This window comes from Melanostigma gelatinosum, assembly GCF_949748355.1.
Source record: "Melanostigma gelatinosum genome assembly, chromosome: 17".
Classification (NCBI taxonomy): Eukaryota; Metazoa; Chordata; class Actinopteri; order Perciformes; family Zoarcidae; genus Melanostigma; species Melanostigma gelatinosum.
In genome coordinates, this window is record NC_136650.1 from 5,036,601 (window position 1) to 5,061,350 (window position 24,750).

General features: G+C 44.3%; 2 protein-coding genes across 2 annotated transcripts; one reads left to right on the forward strand and one right to left on the reverse strand.

Moving 5' to 3' along the window:
* Window positions 1-215: 215 nt before the first annotated feature.
* Window positions 216-21,473, reverse strand: LOC306791720 (sialin). Its single transcript, XM_079288586.1, has 12 exons — window positions 21,372-21,473; window positions 9,278-9,354; window positions 8,911-9,063; window positions 7,503-7,714; window positions 6,794-7,027; window positions 6,156-6,330; window positions 4,386-4,504; window positions 3,765-3,926; window positions 3,397-3,529; window positions 2,167-2,314; window positions 1,937-2,027; window positions 216-1,436 (listed from the first exon to the last, which is right to left on the reverse strand). The coding sequence occupies exons 3-12, from the start codon at window positions 8,993-8,995 to the stop codon at window positions 1,269-1,271; spliced, it is 1,527 nt and encodes a 508-aa protein (XP_079144712.1). The 5' UTR covers window positions 8,996-9,063; window positions 9,278-9,354; window positions 21,372-21,473; the 3' UTR covers window positions 216-1,268.
* Window positions 21,474-21,852: 379 nt separating this feature from the next.
* mycbp (MYC binding protein) lies at window positions 21,853-24,661 on the forward strand. Its single transcript, XM_079288628.1, has 5 exons — window positions 21,853-22,001; window positions 22,262-22,334; window positions 22,483-22,531; window positions 23,145-23,274; window positions 23,380-24,661. The coding sequence occupies exons 1-5, from the start codon at window positions 21,987-21,989 to the stop codon at window positions 23,422-23,424; spliced, it is 312 nt and encodes a 103-aa protein (XP_079144754.1). The 5' UTR covers window positions 21,853-21,986; the 3' UTR covers window positions 23,425-24,661.
* Window positions 24,662-24,750: the final 89 nt, after the last annotated feature.

The window sequence follows — 24,750 nt, forward strand, 5'->3', positions numbered from 1 at the left end:
CTGCTGATCTCCTTCTGATTTTTAGTCATGATGGGACACAGGAAGATGATATCACCTCATGATCGGTTCAGTAAGAACAGGAACATCGATCATTTCAATATTATGTTGAAACACAGAGAGAGACTCCACTCAGATGCCACGGATTTTAATTTTGCTCAGTAAAAGTGATTCTTCACACAATAAAATATGAATGAAAACATATTTCCCATATTTTGTACAACCTCACACATTTCCAAAGCCCAGAAAAGGAAAACACATCATTGCATCTGTTTAAAAACATCATATCTTTACAATCGCAGTACAGTAGGCATGAGATGACGAAAAAGGGTTGAGTCCCGTTTTCTACAAAAACAACAATTATTGTAGTTGAAGAAATGGTGAGAGATTAAGTATCTCAAAAAGTAAGTCATAGTTCATGGCACTTTTACAAAAAACATTGCATTGTTGGCAGTCGAAGGTGCTTTGGTTTCCTGGATTAGACAAAAGATAAAAACATCTATCATCAAAAAACATCTATCATCAAAAAACATCTCCAAGAAAGATTATTTTGCAAACATATTGGCACTGTTATAAACTATAAGGCTGTTTGTTGTATTTTTGTATGAAGTGCTTCTTTGGGTCCTACTGGACAGGCTAGAAGTGGGCAGGAAACAGACACAGCTGTAAACAAAGCAGCTAAAGGAACAGGGGTTAATACCACTTTCAAAGTCATATGGTATGTTATGGCTGGTCCTGAAAAATACCCTCCCATCTCATTCACAGCGCAAGAACAAGTTAAAAAGTACAAAAAAAAGTACACAAATTGAGTTGTTTTTCAACCTGAGGTGCTTTATAGTCCATGCATTGTATTGTATGTAAAAGGCATGTATTACTGGTTAGGATGTAACTATTTGTCGAACACAAAATGTAGTTTCTGTGACAACAGTAAACTATTCATAAATTCATGATTGATAAACACAGTGAATATCCAGCAGTGGTTGTTTTTTTTACTGTTTACTGTAATTGTAAAAATCAGTTAAAATGCTCACCTGAGTAGAAACTTTCCAAGATATTGTTGATTTAAAAACTCTGCAGAATCCCAAACATTTAAACTTGATCAAACTAACCTGGTCCACTGATATAAATGTTGTGCTATTCTTGGCTGATAATAATGTCTGTACACTCCTCACACTCTTCATGTTTGATAACTGGGAATACCGCATATATTTCTTAGGATTTATACCATTTAAAGAGGTAGTAAGAGGTGTCTTCGTCTGAATATTCACTCTTTACGTGGAGTTGGACCTGCTCCTGTCTTTCTCAGCTTCCGCTCCGTCCTCCTCGGTGATGGCCCACGGCTGGATCTTCCCGGTGCCGAATATTGTGAAGACGACAGCACCGGCGACGTTGATCCCGGCAGCTATCCAGAACACCTTTCTCCAGCCTGCCAGGGTGCGCTGACGACCGGAAGAGAAGAGGGTAGTGCGTCACTTCAGTGACCCGTCATGTGCGGTGCGTGTTGTGTACTGTGTGTGTCGTGTGACATTAAAGAGCCAGGAGAACGCGAACAACAGATCGAGGTTTCTGGAGAAAAAAGCTCATTTCAGTGATGAAGGAAGTTTGTTTTGAGTTGTTTTTATAATTTTTTACTGGTTTGAAGGTCTGGGTATAAAAAAAAACAGTCCAAGAAAAGTGGAGGAGAAGTATTCAGATCCTTTACTAAAGACGTAAAAGGCGTAAAGACGCCTTGGACTTTTTTTGTGGTATCCCTATAATTCTGTAGATAATTTAATGTCCTCCTCATAATGAACTTAACTTTAAATTTTAGAGTCTTGTGATTGTTTAAACGTTGTTTCACGTCCATTGAAGGCCTCAAGCCTCAAATATGTGTTGCTACCCAATCATGCACTTTTACAGAGTTACACTTCTGTTACACCAGCACTTTGATGAGACTTACATCCTCAGTAAAGTATCCTGTAGCGATGGGTGCCATGATTCCAGGGATGGTCCCGAATGTGTTGGTGATTCCTAGAAGGAGTCCTGCATAGCTGCAGGAGAGAGAAAAACATTTTCTCCAGTATTACTTTCAACTGTATTTAGCTGAAAGCCCTTCATATATCATCATCATATATCTCTTCATACATCTGAGTCTTGATCAAATCAAATCAAATCAAAGGTGACACCCACCGTGGAGCGATGTCTATTTGGTTCATGTAGACTCCGGAGGCAGTGACCCCTCCTATGGTTGTGGAGAGTGTGAGGAAGGTGACGGTGAGGATGTGGCTGCAGCCGGCGTAACTCACAGCCACGAGGAAAGCTGCAGCAGACAACAGACCTGCAGAGAGGAGGTGGATGTTAAAAGAAGAAGATAATACCAGCACGCGTTGAGAAAACATCACTGGTGTCACTGTTTTTAGCTGTAACAATGAATAAAACATAAACCACTCTGTTCGCTGAGTGTGTATCTGGAAATGTATGTCATCTTTCAATACTGACTCTAAACCAGGTGAGGGCAGCATTACTCCACTCAAAGACATGGAAACCACCACACTGCTGCCTGTGTGGTGGACAAGTGAAAAACAAATTTTTCTCTTTGAACTTTAACCCTTTCACAGTGTGTTTTCACTTCATGCAAGTTCATTGTAACATTTTGGTCGCCGACAAATGTCTTTTTTTAACGTTCGGTTGTCCGTAGCTCAACCCTCATGCATCACTTCTGGTTGCGAAAGAAAACAAGATGGCGACGGGCAAAGTGCCGAATTCGAGGCCTCAAAATGTCAATCCACAAACCGATGGGTGACTGCGTCCACTTCTAATATACAGTCTATGAGTACAAGTGGCCATACCATCATGGAAGAATACTCGCACAGCAAACACAAACTACATTTAAACATTAACTTGAGTAAAAGTACCTTCATATTTGGAGTAAATCAGATTATAATTTGTAATATTTACTGAAAAAGTATTCCTTATTGTTACATTATTCTGTTTACATTATTGCCACAAATATTTCAGTGTGGCAGATGGTAAAATCAACGAAAAGTCAAATTACTCCAAATATGATGCTTTACTATGAGCCATTAGACAGATCTAGTACACTCCAAACCTGCAATATGTCTCTCAAAAAATGGCAAAAAGTATTATAAGTGGCAGTAGCTCAAACCTGTATATATGCATATGTAATGAATGCACTGTTTCACATGTAACAATTTCCCTCCAATCAACATGCTCCTCTGTTACTGTAGACCTGCCTGCTGAATGAGTCTTTTAGCTTACCAAACTATTAAAAACATCTCGTGACAGATAATTGAGTGCATCTAGAAGAATTAAACGCTCAGTTCCAAAGAAAGAGCTCGTCAATATCAGATGATAAGGGTGCATACACGCAGAGGATCTAAGCGGCAGACTTTCTTCTACCTATGAGTGTGAAGAGCTTGCGTACGACGGTGATGCTGAACACCTTCCTCTCGATGAGGCGGTCCGCTGCGACACCCGACAGCATCGAGAACAACCAGGCACCGAGGTACGGCAGAGCGGAGAGGAACCCATTCTGGACGGCGACAGAAATATTTGGTCAGAGTTGCTGTCCTATTCTGAAAAGGATTTGATGATCACAGGTTGCTTGTCCGTGTCCAGTTTTAAGAGATCCATTAGTACACACATCCTATATCTACAGTTTGTTAGCCCATCGGTGTCTTGACGGGGGCGGGTTAGCCAGTTGTGGGTCGTATTCACTTAATCACACAGTCAGCAGAAACTGAAGAACAAAAAAATCGAAACCTCACTGATTTGATGTCAAAGTGCATGATGTCGTTCATGTAGGTGGGCAGGGAGGTGAGCAGGGTGTAGTAGGACCAGTTTGAGCACATCTGGGTGATGATGATGGTCCACAGAGGGACCGACAGCAGCATGGGCAGCACGGGCACGGACCAGCCATGACCTGTACCCTGCAGATTAATGACAGAATCTTGAGAAAGCACTACACACAGTAGGCGATTAAAGGCGCATTGATACAGCATGATAAATCCATGGCGCTGTCCACGGTGCTGAAGTAGCAGACATCTTTTCTGTCTCTCAGTTCTATCCTTCTGTCAGTTTCATCTTGGATCTGTAATATTCTCTGAAATATCTATCTGAGGGGGACCAAAAGAGTAGTTCACGGTGCATTTCACTGGTGTTGAGTGAATGAAATGAACCGTGCCCACTGTTCGCCCACTGACTACACGTATATGATGAAAAATTCCAAAAATCCATATATATCAATGACAATTCCATACAATCAAAAAGATAGAATGTTAGGAAGAATGTAATTTCTAATCAATACTACTTGCTTTTTTTGATCAGAAAAAGTAGATCAAGATTGAGAAACCCGAGCTGCATATCACAGGTAAATAAAAAATGTTCACCTGAGGTCCGATGGAGTTTATGATGTAATCTCTCTCCTCTTCGCTGATTCGACGGTGCGTGCGAGGGTCATTTGATACAAAAGCAAACCAAAAGACCGCCCACAGACAACCAGCACCCCCTGAGAGAGACATAGAGAGAGAGAGAGCGAGAGAGAGAGAGAGAGGGAGAGAGAGCGAGAGAGAGAGAGAGAGGGAGAGACACAGAGAGAGAGAGAGAGAGAGAGAGAGAGAGGGAGAGACACAGAGAGAGAGAGAGAGAGAGAGAGAGACACACACAGAGAGAGAGGGAGAGAGAGAGACACAGAGAGAGAGAGAGAGAGAGAGGGAGAGTCACAGAGAGAGACAGAGAGACAGAGAGAGAGAGAGAGAGAGAGAGAGAGAGAGAGAGAGAGAGAGGGAGAGAGAGAGACACAGAGAGAGAGAGAGAGACACAGAGAGAGACAGAGAGACACAGAGAGAGACAGAGAGACACAGAGAGAGAGAGAGAGAGAGAGAGAGAGGGAGAGAGAGAGAGAGAGAGAGAGAGAGGGAGAGACACAGAGAGAGAGAGAGAGACACACACAGAGAGAGAGAGAGAGAGGGAGAGACACAGAGAGACACAGAGAGAGAGAGAGAGAGAGAGAGAGAGAGAGAGAGAGAGAGAGAGGGAGAGACACAGAGAGACACAGAGAGAGAGAGAGAGAGAGAGAGAGAGAGAGGGAGAGACACAGAGAGAGAGGGAGAGAGAGAGAGAGAGAGACACACACAGAGAGAGCGAGAGAGAGAGAGAGACACACAGAGAGAGCGAAAGAGAGAGAGAGAGACACACAGAGAGAGAGAGAGGGAGTTTCATTGGACATGGTGGTGAAAAATGAAAGGTAAGATGCTAGTTCTTTTAGAGTTGACACTGAATGCCTGATGTCACAACTAAATCAAACTGCTCCATATGTATTGTCCAAAGAGGATTATTTATTATTTTGAAAATACACTCAGAGGAAAAGTAATATTGTCACTGTCATGACACAACGAGATACTGTATAATGCTATAATATCAGGTAGCAAAGTGAGATAAGTAAATCAAATTGTTCTTGTTGAGCAATGCTAAAACATTACCGTTGTTAATGTTAAGATAAGACTTTACTAGCTTTATTTACAAGCTAGTATATAAAGTAGTTAGAATTAGCTCCACCTTTACCAGCTGCAATATTAGAGACGCTTCCACGTGAATGCATCAATAATTATAAACCAGCTAAATATTATGTATGATTCTTCCTACATAATGAGTACTTTAAAAAACTTTTTTTACTTTTGGAATTTTAAGTTTATTTTGATTTCAATATATTTGTACTTTTACTGAAGTAAGATTTTGAATGCAGGACTATTACTTATAACAGAGTATTTCTACACTGTGGTATTACTACTTTTACTTAAATAGGAGATCCGAGTACTTCTTCCTCCACTGCTTTTGTGTCTTAGTATTCTACAAATGACTACAACCGATTTCTGTGTGTTAAATAAAGCAGCTACTATAATTTGATCACATCTAATGCATATTAATCATTCATATCAGATTTTACCTTTTGCACGTTTAAATTTGTTATTATTGTGCAGCGTCTACCACCCTGGCATCTTTTTCTGCGAGAGACTAAGGCCGTGGTTACACTTTTGTCATCCGACCATGTCGAGTCTGAACGCTCCGAGGCTCGCATTAGGATCCGCTCAGCCGGACTACATGCCGAGGTGGCCTGGCTGACTGAGGTATGTGATTGTATTTGGGTTTCCCTCCCTCACCACAGAGGTAGAAGACAGCGGGCCAGCCTAAGGTTTGGCAGATGTAGCCGGTGAGAGGCAGAGCCACAAAGGCCCCAAAATTGCCTCCAGATCCAGACAGGGTCAGCAGGCGAGAGCGCTCCAGAGGAGGAGCCCACCGAGCCCACATGGCCATCATGGCGGGGTACGTCACACCCTGGAGACACAGGCGGTGAGACAGGACGAGAGTGAGACGGAGAGGCAGGCAGCAGCCTGTTTTTTATGGCGATATAGAACGTGGATGTGTAGCAATCAGAGGTTTCAAATGTTTCTTTTGCAGTAATACTTCTGGGATGTAAAATAGAGCGGAAGTGATTAATCTACAACTACAATGATAATCAATTGATCACTTTCTAGACCAAACTATGAATCAAATCACCAAGACAATAACCAGCAGATTCATTTTTAGAAGAAACATTTCTGAACATTCAATGAATACTGTGTAGAAGTAATACAAATGTCAAACTGGTCCGGAGTAGCCTCAATCATAGTCAATCTCACAGATTTATCAGCAAATAAATGTCCAGTACTCTATTATTGCTGTTAAGTTCCTCTGTAAACGCACAACATCGTAAATCATATTCCCCCACAGCCTCCTGCACAACTCAACACAGTCTTACCTCCCCAAAGCCCTCCAACGCTCGCAGTGCAAACAGCCAGTATATGCCCATCTTGGCGGCCAGAGGGGTGAGCATCGTGAGGGCAGCGGTGCCCAGCACACCTGAACCCAGGAAGATACTCCCCCCGTAGTGACCGGACAGGTAGCCGCCGGGGATCTGTGTGAACAGGTAGCCGAAGAAGAAGGCCCCCAGCAGCCAGCCCTGAGTCTCCGAGTCCCACGGGTACTGGGGGATCTGGGACAAGAGGTGTTTTTTGGTAAAAAAGCATTCGGACAGTGTTGACAGGCCACACACATTACCATCTGATGTAAGATGACTTTTCACCAGCTGGAAAAGGTAGATAGAGGTGGTATACAATATGTCTCTGTTAAAAATGTGTAAAAAGGGTCAAAGCGGATAGAATTGAGATCCACTTTCATTTATGGAAAAATTTGGATATTAATCTGAGATCAGGAAAAATGCACATCATTTGATCTTGAAGTCCCTGCATTATTTCCCCTCTGTGGTGTCTCTTATCTATCTTCTTTTAACGCTATTCAGTCCCATAAGCAGAGTATTTCTGACATAACTTACTTTATTTAAAGGAACAAACTGACTGACATGTTATCTTGAAGTGGGTTACTTATCAAAAGAGCTTTGTCCCAAACTACACACATGTAACATGTTGAAGAATCAGTTAATTGGTAAAAATGTATAAACTGTCTGTTACCCCCACAGGTTGCAGGAAAGCATCACTGGTGTTTTCCGACCCCGCCGGCCGTGGACAGGCACTGATTACGGAGCTGTTTTGGGCTGATTCGGTGTTATTCACCATGGCTACCATGGCAACACTGACGTTGACACGGAGACCGTAGACCACCGAGAACCCAAAGAACATGAGGAAGGCCAGGTTGAGGCGAGCCGAGCAGCACTGGGGAGGCACTGTCCACAGAGAATACAAGGACTTTTACATGTAGTCTGGACTGTGTGAATACCATTTCAAATATTTCAGATAACGTTAAGAATGAAGGTTCTATTTTAGAAACACATTCAGTTGTCTGAAAAACACACTGCGAAAACAAAACAAAAAACCTGACCTTTTTAAAATGAATTGTTTCAATTCACTTTTTTGTGCTTTGAAGGACCAGCCTGTGTTCATTAGTGTGTGATCACATGAAACTAAGAATTGCTGTGTTTTCGTTAGCTTAGAATGAGCGTTTCATAACGTCATCTAGCGACGGCCTTTTGCGCTTTTACATTACCTCGAAGGCCACCGTAGTTGCAATCTGCAACCTCACCAATAGATTCCACTAAATCTTACACACTGCTCCTTTAAGGGTAAATACAAAATGATCTTTGTGTACCCTTTAATGTTAAACTGATATCCACTCTCACTCTACTCTACTTTTATTTTCGAGTTTTGTCTCGGACCACTTGAATTAAAATATGCTGAAAGTTTATTATGAATTTTTGCCTCAAATAATCTGCCAACTCCAGTTTTAACAACACAAGAGTCATTTGCATTAGATTGTGTTCATTTGTAAATCTGAGACTAACCATCCTGTTTTCTTTTTTTGCAAACTTACAGTCAAGAAGACCATCTCCTGTTATTCATTTATAAAGCTCTAAAGTTGAAGCTTCCAACCTCCAAATCTCTCCACTGATAATAACTACAGTAAATGATCCACTAACTGTGTAACTTTAGACGTCTGTCATGTACTAACGTTGGCAGAACTGGTTTCAGGTACGATGCAGCTTTTAAATTGAACCGCAAACGGCCCTCAAACTAGAGTCTGGCAATCCTCTGGGAGATGTTAGGTTTTTAATTCCTGTTTATTGTGTAGTTGTTTTCCTTCTATTTTGCTGATTGTGTTTTTATGAATATTTCTTGTTCAGGTATTTTTTGGAAAGGATACCTTAATCTCAATAAGACTGACCAATTAAATAAAGATCAAATAAAAAAGAAAATGATTTTAAAAAATCATAATTGGCAGTCAAGTCTGGCTCTGTTAGTTACAGTCTTAAAAACAAATACTATTGAAAGAACTTTGAACTTGTCTTGAGAGTTTTGGCATGTTTGTAAACCCAAAATCTTGATCTAAATACATTGTTTCTGGCTACAAATATAGCACACACACCAGCATCGTTCTCGATGAGGGGTTCACTGTCCTCGCTCTCGTCCAATGGGGCCGAGTTGATGGAGCAGCCACTTGGTAGCGACATGGCACTCGGCTGACCCGGGAAATATTAAGCCGTAAAATGATGTCACTGAGCCATGGTGTCCCCGAAACCTGCTGGACGGACACAGGTACTGATCAGAAGACATGGAAAAACACAAAGACGAACACGGAGGATGCTAGATCAACACATGACACGGGCATGTATATATAGGAAGACGGCACGACACATCAGCAGATTTTAACAGGAAGCTTGATAACACTGATGCACACAAACACACAGGGACGCTTCCTGATTTCACGAGATGTTGGAAAAGTTTCACCAAACCTGCAATCTGACTGAAGCTGAGAATGGATCCACTTCAGACCGAGGTGGACAGATGATGAAGATAAAGCTCGATGAAACTGTGAACAATCAATAAAAAAGGTCACACAATAACAACAGACTGGTTGTGTTGTTCTTCTTCTATCCTCAGAATATATACTGTGATTGATACACGTCTGTTCACAACTGTTGGTTAAAACTGCAAAATGTACACCATCTTCAACTCTGGGATATTATAACGGGTATTTTCACTGTTTCCTGACATGTTATAGACAAAACAATTATTCAATAATGGAAATAATCGTTAGTTTCAGCTCTAATAGAATGGAAATAATTAGTCAGAGCAATAACTCTTTATATTAAGTGCTATTATACTATATAGAGTGGATTTGTCTCCAGAGGTAATCATTTTTTTTAGCAGAGGATATAACTGCTGAGTCACTGTTCAGAGTTTCACTTCTCACACCTGCTGCTGTGAGTGACGACTCGTGATGTTGCTGGCAGCAGAAAACCTTTTGTACAAACAAATGTAGGAACTGAGAACGATATACTTGTCTGAAGCGTTCCAATATGTTTTCAGGGGCTGGGCCGGGTTCCAAAGGTAAAAAAAAAAAGAGGCAAATATATAGTTTTCAACCAAGGTCTGAGGTCATCACGTCAATAAACAAGCATATCAACTTTCTCCGCTTCCTCTGGTGGTTTGATGGTGACACTGCGCAGTCTCCACTGGAGTATCGGATGAAAGTACATCTGTTTGGAGCTGTATCCTCACCAAGTTGTGCAAATTATGCTTTGAGGAGAACTGCAGATGATAATGTCCAACATTTCCCTCCAGAAGTGACAAATACAGTCAAACATAGTTTTTATGTGGATGACTGCCTGACATCCATGGCATCAGAGGAGGGGGCACTGCAAATGATCAAAGATTTGAATGCTCTCTGTCATAAAGGAGGATTCAATCTTTCAAGATGGATCAGCAACAGCCACACAGTGCTGCTGTCAATAGCTGAGGACAAAATACCAAAAGAAATGGTGGAACTGGATTTGGATACAGACCAACTTCCAATGGAGCGAGCACTAGGACTAGAGTGGTACATTGAAACTGACACGTTCAAGTTCAGGACATCACTACAACAACAGCCAAACACCAGAAGAGGCATTTTGTCAGTGGTCAGCTCACTTTATGCCCCTTTGGGATTTCTAGCCCCATTCAGCATGCCAGCCAAGCTGTTACTGCAGGAGCTTTGTAGGAGAAACTTGGGTTGGGATGACGCTATTCCCCACTCTTTCGCTGAACAATGGTCTAATTGGCTTGAGGACCTGCAAAGGATGTCTGAGTTCAAAGTGGACCGCTGTATTAAGCCCAGAGACTTTGGAGAACCTGCTACAGCACAACTTCACCACTTTTCTGATGCCAGTCAAGTTGGCTATGGAACTGTGTCTTACGTGAGATTGGAAACTGATGATAAAGTACATGTTGCATTTCTATTGGGAAAGGCCAGAGTTGCCCCACTAAAGCAGACCACAATTCCTCAACTGGAACTCACAGCCGCAGTTCTTGCAGTTCGTGTGGATAAAATGCTTCGGAAGGAGTTGCAACTCAAGCTGGAGAAGTCGGTCTTCTGGACGGACAGCACAACAGTCCTTAAGTATATCTCTAGTGAAACCAGACGATTCCACACTTTTGTGGCAAACAGAACCTCTTTCATCAGAGAAGCAGCAGATGTAGATCAGTGGAGATATGTGGGTTCCAAGGATAATCCAGCAGATGAAGCATCAAGAGGAATGAGAGCTGAGGATTTCCTGAAAGGCAGGAGATGGATAAATGGACCTGAGTTTCTCTATCAGTCAAAGGAGTGGCCTAAACTTGATGTGAATCTTGATGTGATGTCTACAGATGACCCAGATGACCTTGAAGCTCTCACACCAAACCACATTCTAATGTTAAAGGGCAAACCAATCATGCCACCAGGACTATTCATTCAAAGTGATCTATACATCAAGAAAAGGTGGAAGCAAGTACAGTACATGGCTGAACTCTTCTGGAAGAGATGGATCTCTCAGTACCTGCCTATGATGCAAGAGAGACAAAAGTGAACAAGGCCAAGAAGAAGCCTCACTACTGGAGACATTGTCCTTGTTGCGGACTCCACAGCTCCAAGAGGATCTTGGATGATGGGGAAAGTTTTGGAGGCAAGACCAGATACAAAGGGGCTGGTGCGGTCTGTGCGACTTCAAACCAGGACCAGCATTCTGGAGAGGCCGGTGACGAAGCTCTGTCTGCTTTTGGAAGCAGCAGACTAAACATCATGGACTGATGTTTTCTCGACCTCTATTTTCTCTCTCTCTCTAATCTTTCTTTTTGTTGTAGGTGTTGTGGCAGCCGGGGTGGGCGAGCCCAGGGAGTAGTGATGGCAGGAAGATACTACAGACGACCAGAGAGAAATGGATTGCACTTTGCACACGCCCCCTTAGTGCCAGCAGGCAATCAGCGCAACAAGGCACACCTGAGAGAGCCGGCCAGGGGAGCTTCATGGGCGGATATAAAAGGAGAAGGAAGATGTGAAGTCGGGGGAAGTAACTTAGGTGAAACCATTCAAGACGGTGAGATATTGTGAGACTACTTAGCCAACGACCCTGGAACGGAAGACTACCCCAACTGGATTGCCCCCGGCTACTGACCCCTGCTTGGAGGAGAACGACGCCCCTGCCCCATCCCTGGACCGTACGAGAATTGCGCCTTGTGTATCAGACCCCGGAACTGCACCTAGACCCTTCTCTTGCTTAACGGACTTGTATTGGCTGTGTGGCTGCTGTGTCGTTTCCAATACCCCAGTAAAGTATTTGATTGCCACGTCTTTAAGTCTCCGTGTCTTTATAAGTATTGCATATTGTCCAGTAACACCCCTGACCACCCCGGGGCTGTTACATTGGTGGAGAATGTGGGCAATCTAACCGGCTTCTGGACAATATCTAATATTTATATTACGCGTCGTATCGACATCAAAATGTCCGCGCCCAACCCTGTGCAGGAGCTTCTCGCAGGTCTCATAGCCAGCAATGCGGAGACTCAGAGGAGGCACGAAGAGGCACTGCAGCTGCAAGTACAAATGCTGCAACTTCAACAGCAAACACAACACCAACACCACCAGCAAATGGAAAAATATATGGAGTTGCAAACCAACCAACAGGAAGTGAAACGACTGGAGCGAGTGAATCCCTCGCGCTTCCTGGTCAAACAAACAGCCAGTGACGAAGTGGAAGCTTTCCTTCTGACTTTCGAAATCACTGCAAAACGTGAACAATGGCCCGAGGAACGGTGGGCAGACTTGATCGCTCCTTTTTTGACGGGCACCGCGCAACGGGCTTACCAAGACCTAGCCAATATTTCACCCGTCACCTACGCAGCACTGAAGGAGGAAGTGCTTCAGCGTAGCGGGGTGACTCTTCTGACAAAAGCGCAGCGATTTCATGAGTGGAATTATGATGCCACCCTCTCTCCAAGAGCGCAACTATATGATATCACGCGGATCACTACCGCCTGGCTGATGTCGGAGCCCCTCTCATTTTCCCCCCTTGATCGGGTAATCATGGATAAATTACTGAGGTCATTACCGTTTGAAGCAAAAAAATTGGCAGGACAAAAAAATCCCCGCAGTCTCGAGGAACTGACTGAGGTAATGGAGGGCTGGCAAGCGGCGCAGGCTCTGGTGCGTGGGGGAAGACCGCCCAAGATGGAAATAGCCACCCGGCCCCGACTGTTGAAACATGGAGATTCCCCACGAGAGCCGGCCATGAGGACCCCTCCCGTGGACACCCCCCAGCGCAGATCCCTGTTAACCCCCGACACCCGCAGGTGTTATGACTGTGGTGAGATGGGACATATTGCCTGGAACTGCCCACAGCGGGGGGACGCCCCCATGCCCACAGCTAGCGAGACTAGTCACCCCTGTGGACTACTGACCACCTGTTGGGCCCAACAGGGCGATTTGGCCCCACTCACCCCAGTACGAGCGAACGGGCATGACGCGACCGCCCTGGTCGACTCCGGCAGCGCCGTCACCCTCGTCCGCCCCGACTTCGTCGAGCTACCCTATCTGAAAAGTACAGTATCAGTCACCTGTATTCACGGGGAGACCAGAGACTACCCCACCGCGATCCTAGAGCTTCACACCACCCAGGGGAAGAGCACCGGACCGGCAGGGGTGGTACCCGACCTACCGGTGGACCTCCTGATCGGAAGGGACTCCACTGTCTTCCCGGGGCTATGGAGAGGCCTGGCCAACGGGAAGAAAGCCCCACCACGAAAACCGCACCGCACGCCAGGAAAGTTGTGTGGGTTCCAGGGGGCCGACCCCCTGAGCTCCACGTCCCCCCTCTCAGAAGGCGCCGCCAGCGCCGCCGTCCGGGCCGCGGAAGCCGCCATTCGTCCAGCCAGGGAGGAGGACCCTCTTCCAGCCCCCGAAGAAAGGGATCCAAGCCAGGCCAGTGAGGACGCCTGGGCTGATTTGTTCCCACTAAACCCCGAGGACCAACCCCTGCCTGCCCCTCTAGCGGGACGCTTCGGGACCGCCCAGCTGGAGGACGCCAACCTCCAAAATGCCCTGCGACAGGTGTCCGTGGTGGACGGCAAACCCATGGATGGGGTAAGACAAATAATTTACCCTCACTTTGCCATTAAAGCTAATTTGTTGTATCAAGTGGTAATGAAGGACGGGGCACCCCTTGAGTTGTTATTGGTGCCCCGCCCTTTTGTGTCGGTGGTGCTCCAGATGGCCCACACCCACCTGTTGGGGGCCCACCTGGGGGTGGAGAAAACCCTGGACAGAATCAAGGCCCGGTTTTACTGGCCCGGGGTGAAAAAAACGGTGGAGGACTACTGCCGGAGCTGTCCTGACTGCCAGCGGGTCGCCCCCCAGCCGCACCATCGCAATCCGCTGATCCCCTTACCCATTATTTCAATTCCCTTCAGTAGGATTGCGATGGATTTGGTGGGACCCCTCCCCAGGTCCAGTAAGGGATTCCAGTACATCTTGGTGGTGCTGGATTACGCCACTCGCTACCCAGAGGCCATTCCCCTTCGGACCATGGCCACCAAAGGTATTGCCAGGGAATTAATGATGTTATTTTCTCGTGTAGGCATCCCGGACGAGATCTTGACTGATCAGGGGACCCCCTTCATGTCAAGAATCATGAGGGACCTGTGCGGGCTAATGAAGGTAAACCAGTTAAGAACGTCGGTATACCACCCGCAGACAGACGGCCTAGTAGAGAGGTTTAATCAGACCCTGAAACGGATGCTCCGGAAAGCCATGGAGGCAGACGGACGTAATTGGGATCAGCTGCTCCCTTTCCTCATGTTCTCCATTCGTGAGGTTCCCCAGGCCTCCACGGGATTTTCCCCCTTCGAGCTGTTGTACGGAAGACGGCCCCGGGGACTCCTCGACCTGGCCAAAGAGGCCTGGGAACACCAGCCATCACCCCACCGTACGCTGGTGGAACACGTGGAAGAGGTAAGAGAGAGAATGGCAACAATTTGGCCGATGGTTCGAGAACACATGGCCGAGGCCCAGACTGCCCAAGCCCGGGTCTACAATAGGGGAACCCAGCCCAGAGAATTTAGCCCGGGGGACCGAGTCCTGGTATTAGTCCCCACATCTGAGTGCAAATTCCTGGCTCGGTGGAATGGACCCTATGAAATAATGGAAAAAATAGGAGAAGTGAACTACAGGGTAAGACAACCAGGGCGACGACATCCAACAAAGGTGTATCACATTAACCTGCTAAAAAAATGGGTGGCCCGTGAGGCCCTATTTTCCCTCTCTCTCTCTTCCCCTCCCACCACAGGAAAGACGGAGGCAGTAGAGGTCCCCATGGGAGAGCAGCTGACCCCCAGCCAAAAGCAAGACCTCCGCGAGCTAGTGGACCGATTCCGGGACGTCTTCTCCCCAGAGCCGGGGTACACCGACCTCATCCACCATCACATACATACCGAACCTGGGAAGAAGGTACGTCTCAGGCCGTATCGGGTGCCAGAAGCCAGGAGGACCGCCATTGAGACAGAGGTACGCAAAATGTTGCAGGCGGACATAATCGAGCCCTCCAGAAGCGAGTGGTGTAGCCCCATCGTCCTCGTCCCCAAACCTGACGGCTCAGTCAGGTTCTGCAATGACTTCCGCCAGCTCAACCAGATCTCCAAATTCGACGCCTACCCGATGCCACGAGTGGACGAGATGATCGAACGGGTAGGGAGTGCCAGATTCATTACCACCCTGGACCTCACGAAGGGCTACTGGCAAGTGGCCTTGGCCCCCGAGGCCAGAGAGAAGACAGCCTTCGCCACCCCCGAGGGGCTGTACCAGTACAAACGGCTCCCCTTCGGTCTCCACGGGGCCCCACCTACCTACCAGAGGCTGATGGACCAAGTCCTTCGGCCCCACCGAGAGTATGCCGCGGCGTACCTAGACGACATCGTCGTACATGGGGAGGAGTGGGGGACCCACCTGCGTCGGGTCGACGCCGTGCTCCGAGCCCTGAGGGGAGCGGGGCTAACAGCTAACCCCAAAAAGTGTCGCCTCGGCCTCCGAGATGCGGATTACCTGGGGTACACCATTGGGCGAGGCTGCGTCAAGCCCCAGGTAGGGAAGGTCGAGGCGATCCGGGAATGGCCCCGCCCCCGCACCAAGAAACAAGTAAGGGCATTTATTGGACTGGCGAGCTATTACAGGCGATTTGTCCCCCACTTTTCCTCCCTTGCAGCTCCCCTGACGGACCTAACAGGAAACCGGCTGCCAGAGCGGATCCAGTGGACAGCAGAGACAGAGGAGGCCTTCGAGAACCTCAAGAGGGTGCTGTGTTCAGAACCAGTGTTGGTGACCCCGGACTTTGAGAAACCGTTGGTGGTCCAGACCGACGCATCAGAGACCGGGGTAGGCGCCGTCCTGGCCCAAGTACAAAATGGTGAGGAACACCCGATAACCTACATCAGCAGAAAACTCTTGCCCAGGGAACAGAAATATTCCACAGTGGAAAAAGAATGCCTAGCCATCAAGTGGGCCCTGGGCGAGCTCAAATATTACTTATTGGGACGAAAGTTCACTCTGGTCACCGACCATGCCCCATTGGTATGGATGTCGAGAAATAAAGAAAATAACGCCCGGGTCACCCGCTGGTTTCTGTCTCTGCAGCCCTATGCCTTCTCTGTCGTCCACAGATCCGGTGCCGCTCACGGAAACGCCGATGCCTTGTCCCGCAGGGACGCCTGGTGTTCCTGGAGCAGTCCTCCCCCCAGGTCAGATTTAAGGGGGGGGGTGTGTGGCAGCCGGGGTGGGCGAGCCCAGGGAGTAGTGATGGCAGGAAGATACTACAGACGACCAGAGAGAAATGGATTGCACTTTGCACACGCCCCCTTAGTGCCAGCAGGCAATCAGCGCAACAAGGCACACCTGAGAGAGCCGGCCAGGGGAGCTTCATGGGCGGATATAAAAGGAGAAGGAAGATGTGAAGTCGGGGGAAGTAACTTAGGTGAAACCATTCAAGACGGTGAGATATTGTGAGACTACTTAGCCAACGACCCTGGAACGGAAGACTACCCCAACTGGATTGCCCCCGGCTACTGACCCCTGCTTGGAGGAGAACGACGCCCCTGCCCCATCCCTGGACCGTACGAGAATTGCGCCTTGTGTATCAGACCCCGGAACTGCACCTAGACCCTTCTCTTGCTTAACGGACTTGTATTGGCTGTGTGGCTGCTGTGTCGTTTCCAATACCCCAGTAAAGTATTTGATTGCCACGTCTTTAAGTCTCCGTGTCTTTATAAGTATTGCATATTGTCCAGTAACACCCCTGACCACCCCGGGGCTGTTACAGTGTCAAGAAGAAGATTAACTTTAGGTCATGTTTATTGTAGGAATAGCTCGTTTGAGAATAATAATTGTGATATTATGCACAATTAGGGGCCGGAATGTTGGAGCTATTTATTTGATATTGTAGTTTGTTATTTCATTTATAAGTAGTATTGTTTAATTATTGTAGATGTTTCATATATTAAGATTATTTTTCTCTTTAATAGTAATTTGTTTAGTTATATTATTTTTTGGGTAATTACTGTGGGCACCTGTTGCTATTTAAACGAGGAGAAAGGTAGGACCAGCATGCACCGGGGTGGGCATATAGTTTTTACCAGCTACACAGGACAGGAGAGACAGCACGACAGAAGTTTGTTTGCTTGTTTTATTGGCTTTATTTAATAAATACACAAAAATGGAATCCTGCTTGGACATTTTACTCTCTTCTGGCTGCGTAAGGATACCGACCACGGTGCATCAGTGGCGTTTGATTATTATTTGTTTAAGTTTGATTTAGCCGACAAATGGCCACTACAAAACAGTTACATGAACCTTTGGTTATCACTACAGCTCATCTGTCTCATCAATCTCAATGATTTTCACATTTCAGGTCAATACATATTGTCTGAGGAACATCAACTACCCAAAACTTTGATCCTAACTTTACCTAATATGCAGCCTAGCTTTGAAACCTCTACAAAACGTATTTGTCAGCACATACAAGGAAAAGAGGAGCGAGTGAGTGACTGTACTTGAAGGACATTTATGTGGATTAATCTAATGATTATTGTCTCAATTAAGCAATTAATCCTTTGGTCTATACCAGGGGTATTCACTTAAAGTTCAGTGAGGTCCAGTTAGAGAGAATTTCCTCATCCAAAGGTCCGGAACACCAAATAATGTCTTAACTTGCTCTATGATTTAGTCCCATGTATATTGAAGTAGCCAACAGTTGTATAACGTCTGTATGTAGTCAACATCTGACTGTCAAATCAAATAAAGAAAGTTCAATTGAATAAAATCTAAACAACATTTATTGTCAGATTTCAAATTGAACTGGAGTAATTATAAATAATATATACTCTAAGAATAAATAAATGTTCTCTTATTTCAAGTAAAATGTAGGCTGAATTAAAAAATAAAATACATATCAGTAAGCTTTTGAAAAATGTGACTCTTAAAATAGTACAATTTTAAGTACTTAAATGAATTTAACTGAACTGTCTTTGCCCTGCAGCTTTAAATTGTGAGGTGTGAAGTGGTCAATCAAAACAGCCACGATATGCATATCATTTTCATCTTCTAACAAGAGAAATGTATGTGCAGGGACTTTTATTGCGGTTATTAAACCACTTGTTTCAGCTCTATTCCTCTCTGTTAACATCATTGTTGGACAGTAAATTAATGTGTTAGGATTCTGATCATTTCGGTCTCTTCGATCGTTTATTTTTTGTACCTTCATTTCGGATGTGAGTGGGTACGTTTGCTCAAAAAATGTGTGCTTTGTCTCGTAGTGGTGCTTCACATTACCGCTTCTAAACTCACTCCATGGTCTCTGAACATATGAGACATACTGGTTTTGAACTGCCTGTAGGAAGAATGAAGATATACGAGTCTGTCCATTCTTGGTTAAAGACTCTCTCTCTGGTCTCTCTGTTCAGATCTCTTCTGGGACTATAATCCCATACAAGGGCTGGGTAACTGCATTGAACAAATCAACAACTGGATGTGCCAGAAGTTTCTTCAATTAAACAAAGATAAAACAGAAGTAATTGTTTTTGGTACCAAGGACGAACAATTGAAAATCACCGCTCAGCTTCAGTCACTGATGTTAAAACCCACAAACCAAGCCAGAAATCTAGGTGTAGTTATGGATTCAGACCTCAACCTGAACAGCCATATCAAGACAATTACAAAATCAGCCTACTATCACCTGAAGAACATATCAAGGATTAGAGGACTTATGTCTCAACAGGATTTGGAAAAACTTGTCCACGCATTTATCTTCAGCAGACTGGACTACTGTAACGGTGTGTTTACAGGTCTCTGTAAAAAGTCCGTCAGAAAGCTGCAGCTGATTCAGAACGCTGCAGCTCGAGTCCTCACTAAGACCAGGAGGGTGGATCACATCACTCCAGTTCTGAGGTCTTTGCACTGGCTTCCTGTCCAACAAAGAATTGACTTTAAAATCCTGCTGTTGGTTTACAAAGCACTGAATGCTTTAGGGCCAAAATACATCTCTGATCTGCTACTACCTTATGAACCATCCCGACCCCTCAGGTCGTCTGGGACCGGTCTACTTTCTGTTCCCAGAGTCAGAACTAAACATGGAGAAGCAGCGTTCAGTTTTTCTGCTCCACATATCTGGAACAAAGTCCCAGAAAGCTGCAGGTCTGCTGAGACCCTCAGCTCATTTAAATCAAGATTGAAGACTTTTCTGTTTGCTGCTGCCTTTAATTGAACCACGTTCAATTCATATATTAATCAATTTCCTGCATTTCTGCATTTTACTACTGAATTTTATTTCTTACAGTTTCTTTAATTGTTTTTAAATCTCCTTTTCTTTTGCCTTATGTTTTGATGCTTTTAATGGTTTTATGTGAAGCACTTTGAATTACCTTGTTGTTGAAATGTGCTTTACAAATAAACTTGCCTTGCCTTCTTAGAGAACACCATGTGAAATAACTTCTCTGACTCACGTACTTCTCCAACTGTTGTCTCTCTCCTGTGTGTGTGCAAATGTCACTGTAGTTGCGCTTATAGGAATACACATACAGTATACGATTTACAACTCATGTAATTGGTCGGTGTGTTTCCTGGACCGCTGAACGAGTGCCGTAAAGGCTGGAAAAGCTGTGCCGGTCGAAATAAAAGCGCTCTATAATATAATAAAAGGCGGTCCGCCTATTAGTAACCCCTGGTCTATACCATTTTGGAAAATAGTGAGAAGTAAAATATCGTTACAGATTAATTTTCTGACTGTCAACTTAATCGATTTTCAAAAGAAATGCTTCGAAAAATGATTTCCTTCTCAAGTTGTTTTCTTATTTCATTGACCTTTTTTTTTTTTTTTTTTACATTTTCTTCTATATGTTTCCGTTAAATTTCAAGTGATTTGAGTGTTTTTCTGGACTTACTCGGTATTGTTACATTTTCTGTGTATTTTAAAGTTGCAAATCTCAGTTTTAAAGATTTGACACAAATAAAGGTTATTATTATTATGACACGTAGCATTTATTTTGGCACATTTTAAAATGTCTTTACTGATTATTTACAGGTCTTTACAGATATCGATACGATGACCGACATATTGAGCATCTCTTATATATTAATTTGGGCTACGTTGCAAGTTTGTCTGTCTGACAAAGCATGTTTTTTAACCATTCCCATGTGACTCATGTCTGCAAGCGAGTGTATGCGTGAGCCTCTCATGAGATCCTCAGAAAAACGTCTGAAGCAATTAATGCATTATGTAACTAAAATGTCCCTTTTCTTTCTCCTTGTCCGGGGTGAACTTGGGATGAAAAGGTCAATTACTGTGGAAACATTTTAAGTTTTCAAGTGGCATTTTTAAGTCCCATTGTCAACACATATCTAAATAAATAAGGGCTTAAACATCCATCCTCTAACAATTACTATGTATCATGGTCGATTAACTGGTAAATGATTTATATTATTAAGATAAACTAAAAGTTACCAGAGCCCAAAGTAATGTTATTAGATTGGTTATATTCAAGCAAACAGCATAACAAATTATGACATGAAACTGAGAAAACTGGTTTGATAATTAGGTCTCGCTACACTAAAGAACACCACAACACTGTCAAATGTGTGTAAATACTGTAAAATCTAATGTACTGTAAATTTAAATATAATAAAACAAGTGGAAATTAAAGTGCGAAATGTCTTTGTCTATAAATGAAAGAAAAACATCAGGAAATACCAAGAGCAACCTGTAATGTATATAAGGCATAACATTATCATTACATTTTAAGCTAGTTTAACAAGAAAATCATCAATTATTGGTGAATGTCTTAGTTAGTATCTGTTATGTGCCGTGTGTATATAACATTAACCCTGTACAGCTCCGTGTTAGCATAAGACCGCACATGACATGACGTCAACCTGAACCTGCTAGGTAAGTACAGTGACGTTGTTATATAACTGCAGCTATACAGCTCAACTAGCTATAACTGGTGTATTCATGTTTAACAACAACTTGTACGGATATTTCCGCAAATACATCTTACCTTGTGAAGATGTTTTAAACCAGACACTTAGTTAAGAAGGCATGAAAGTAAAAATTAATGAAACATGTAACGTAGCATCTAAAATGTCTTTATCTCAGCCGGTGAGGCGAGTTGTGTTGTGTTGAACAGTCACATGAGCAAAGCTTTGCGGAAACGTAGATCTATAAAAGAGTGGACTGCCTTTAGGCTGTCCAGTTAAGACAGCTCATGGTCTATAGATCGACTCTTGGGATGTGACGTTGGAGCACGTGACCAACGCCGGGCCCGCCTTCCTCTCGTGCTCAAGCTTCCGTTAGCTTGTTCTAAAAAATAAATATAAAACAAATAATTTCAAATTTCTTTTCACAGCTGTCCAGTCGTATTTCTTCATTTAAGTGGGCTGTTCGACAAATTAAAGCTAGCCCACAAGGAAGTAATTTCTGGATGCCATCCGCCAAAAAACAAAAAAGAAGAAGAAGAAGGAAGTAATTTCCGGCAGCTGTTTAAATGTGTTGTTATGGCAACGAATGTCCTGTATGTTGAAGCAAACATACAATCCAGCTGACGTCATTGAATCACCAACCACAAGTCAGCCGTTTTAAGGCACCTGTAAATTATACAGGTATCGTCGCAGCCATGGCCCACTACCGAGTGAGTATTTGGTGACATACTTTCTGTAGCTAGCTGTTATTGTTACTAGCTAAATGTTATAGTTGCTGTTGTAAAGCGCTAGCTAGCTAGCTAGCTAGCATAACACCAATGTGCCCCCTGCTTGTTGGGATGAAGCTAACGTTAAAGGCACAAGTGTAGTTATTTAACCACAATTATTTCGCCCGTGGATGAAACCACGAAGCAGTGTTTTGCAAACCTATGTGTAGCCTTCACTCAAAAATATTTGTCTTGTGTTTCAGGCCTCAGAATCGAAGCGAGAACAATTTAGAAGATATCTAGAAAAATCGGGAGTCCTTGACACTATAACCAGCGGTATGTACACAATGCATTGGGAGACCTTATTTTATTAGCATGTAACGCTAATCGTGCAACCAATACAAGGTGTTTAACCCACGCATGCGCTCACTCTCCACCGATATCCCTGCGCTGCTTTATTGCCATTTCATTTGTCTTCTTGCAGTTTTAGTGGCACTTTATGAAGAGAATGACAAACCCGACAACGCACTGGAGTATCCTTTTCTCACGTGGACAGCATTATATAACGTTTAGGGGTAATACACGAGTGTTTCTGTGCCTTTAATGATGAAATCAAGCGGATTAGTTTGGTCAACTATTATGGTACATTTGATGAAATATATAGACCAAATAATATCCAGCTTATTAAAACCAGAAGGCCTTGTGTCTGCTTTGAGTTGAACTTCTTCAGGGTTTCCTCCGGGAACTATCTGAGAAGAGTTGTGGTCCCTGTTGTAATAGTCCTACAGCTAACATGGCAACAGAAATGGGAAAGACTCAAACTTTGCCGTTACAAGCCCCCTTTTCCACATGCACTTTAACCTGTAAATGCAATGGCAGTTCTCCTTGATGGCATACATTTAAGAATAGAAGACTTGGACCTTCCAAGATTTCCAGACAAGGAAGCAATATAATTCCTGGAAAAAGTTTTCAGTGTTTTACAGATTTATCACACAGTCAGTGAATATAAAGCACAGTATTTCCCCTTTGAAAGCATGTAGGTATGTTTGAAATGTCAGCAATACTGCTGGGGAGATACACAGCCAATCAGCTGGAATATGGCTTTTAAAACCTGTAAACAGACGTTGACCTTAACCCCCGGCACAGTTTCATAAAGCTTCAGCTCGATGCGACTGGTCCAGAGTCAGCGGACGCTGAGGCTCTTCGCATGGAGCTGGCTGACCTGCAACAGAAATGCAACATTCTCATGGGGGAGAACAAAGATCTGAGAAACAGGGTGAGATGTTAGTAAAAGTCCACATTTACAGATAACCAGATAACCGTGTTTGAGTGTGCTGCTGCTACTGTGACCTCTAACCTCTGCATTAATATCGTTTTCCAGCTGATACAGTACGAACCATCGCCTGAGGAGGGGCCAGCAGAGTAGAACGGAGGGGTTTTGTCATTGCTTTCTGGGGTAAAAAACAAAAAGAAATATTATTCAATTTTAAGGGTCAACAGTGAATCCAAAATCACTATTTCTTTGTTACGTATCAACAAGGAACTTTTGGTTTGTCATAAATAAAAATAAATGTTCAGCATTTGCAACAGTCCTTCTCTTGATGTCCTACATTTACGATTGTTCCTCTGTTTTCAACCAAAGGATTCTGTTTACATACGCAGCCATTCATCTGAAATAAATACATGAAAAAATAATAATTATATTTTTTTAGACTGGCCTTTCATTTTTAGACATTTTAATTGATATCATCTGTATTACATAAGTAAGAATACAAAAGCAATAATTCAGAGGTTGCTGCTCATGTGCCCAAAGGGAAGGTCTGATAAATGACAGCACATTAAACACCATGTTTTTTTTATTCATGTCACTGTAACAAGGCAAAGATATTTGAGAGACAGCGAGATCCTTCTTGTGGCACTGGCACCTCTGCGTGACTCAACGTCAGTCTGCGTGACTCAGCGTCAGTCTGCGTGACTCAGCGTCAGTCTGCGTGACTCAGCGTCAGTCTGCGTGACTCAGCGTCAGTCTGCGTGACTCAGCGGCAGTCTGCGTGACTCAGCGGCAGTCTGCGTCACTCAGCGGCAGTCTGTGTCAGTGACACAAGCTGCCAGAGAGTGACGCAGGGTGACGCAGGGTGACACAAGCTGCCAGAGGGTGACGCAGAGTGACGCAGGGTGACACAAGCTGCCAGAGAGTGATGCAGGGTGACACAGAGTGACGCAGGGTGACGCAGAGTGACAGAAGCTGCCAGAGGGTGACGCAGGGTGACACAAGCTGCCAGAGAGTGACGCAGGGTGACGCAGAGTGACGCAGGGTGACGCAGAGTGACACAAGCTGCCAGAGGGTGACGCAGGGTGATGCAGAGTGACACAAGCTGCCAGAGGGTGACGCAGAGTGACGCAGAGTGACACAAGCTGCCAGAGAGTGACGCAGGGTGACACAAGCTGCCAGAGAGTGACACAGAGTGACACAAGCTGCCAGAGAGTGATGCAGGGTGACGCAGGGTGCCAGATACGGATGTATTTAATGCAGGTTATTTCATCTGATATTTGATGTTGATGGTTAATTTGCAACCAAGTTGTATACATCATGTATTTACTTGTTATTTGTATGTAATAGAAAAGTGAGCATGTGTAGTTCATGAAGCAATAAATAATGACAATTGAAAAATATAGAGAGATGTTTGGTTCATTCTTTTCAAACACTAAGCCTAATTTACCGAAGTCATTGATTTAATTGTCTCACTTAAAT

Coding starts and splice junctions, on each gene's coding strand:
- LOC306791720 (XM_079288586.1), bottom strand. CDS start 8,995: ATGTCGCTACCAAGTGGCTGCTCCATCAACTCGGCCCCATTGGACGAG. Junction 7,028..7,502: donor CTTTCCTGCAACCTGTGGGG/GTAACAGACAGT, acceptor CTCTTGTCCCAG/ATCCCCCAGTACCCGTGGGA. Junction 4,505..6,155: donor CGCTGTCTTCTACCTCTGTG/GTGAGGGAGGGA, acceptor TGTCTCTCTCAG/GGGGTGCTGGTTGTCTGTGG.
- mycbp (XM_079288628.1), top strand. Junction 22,335..22,482: donor CCTTGACACTATAACCAGCG/GTATGTACACAA, acceptor GTCTTCTTGCAG/TTTTAGTGGCACTTTATGAA. Junction 23,275..23,379: donor ACAAAGATCTGAGAAACAGG/GTGAGATGTTAG, acceptor ATCGTTTTCCAG/CTGATACAGTACGAACCATC.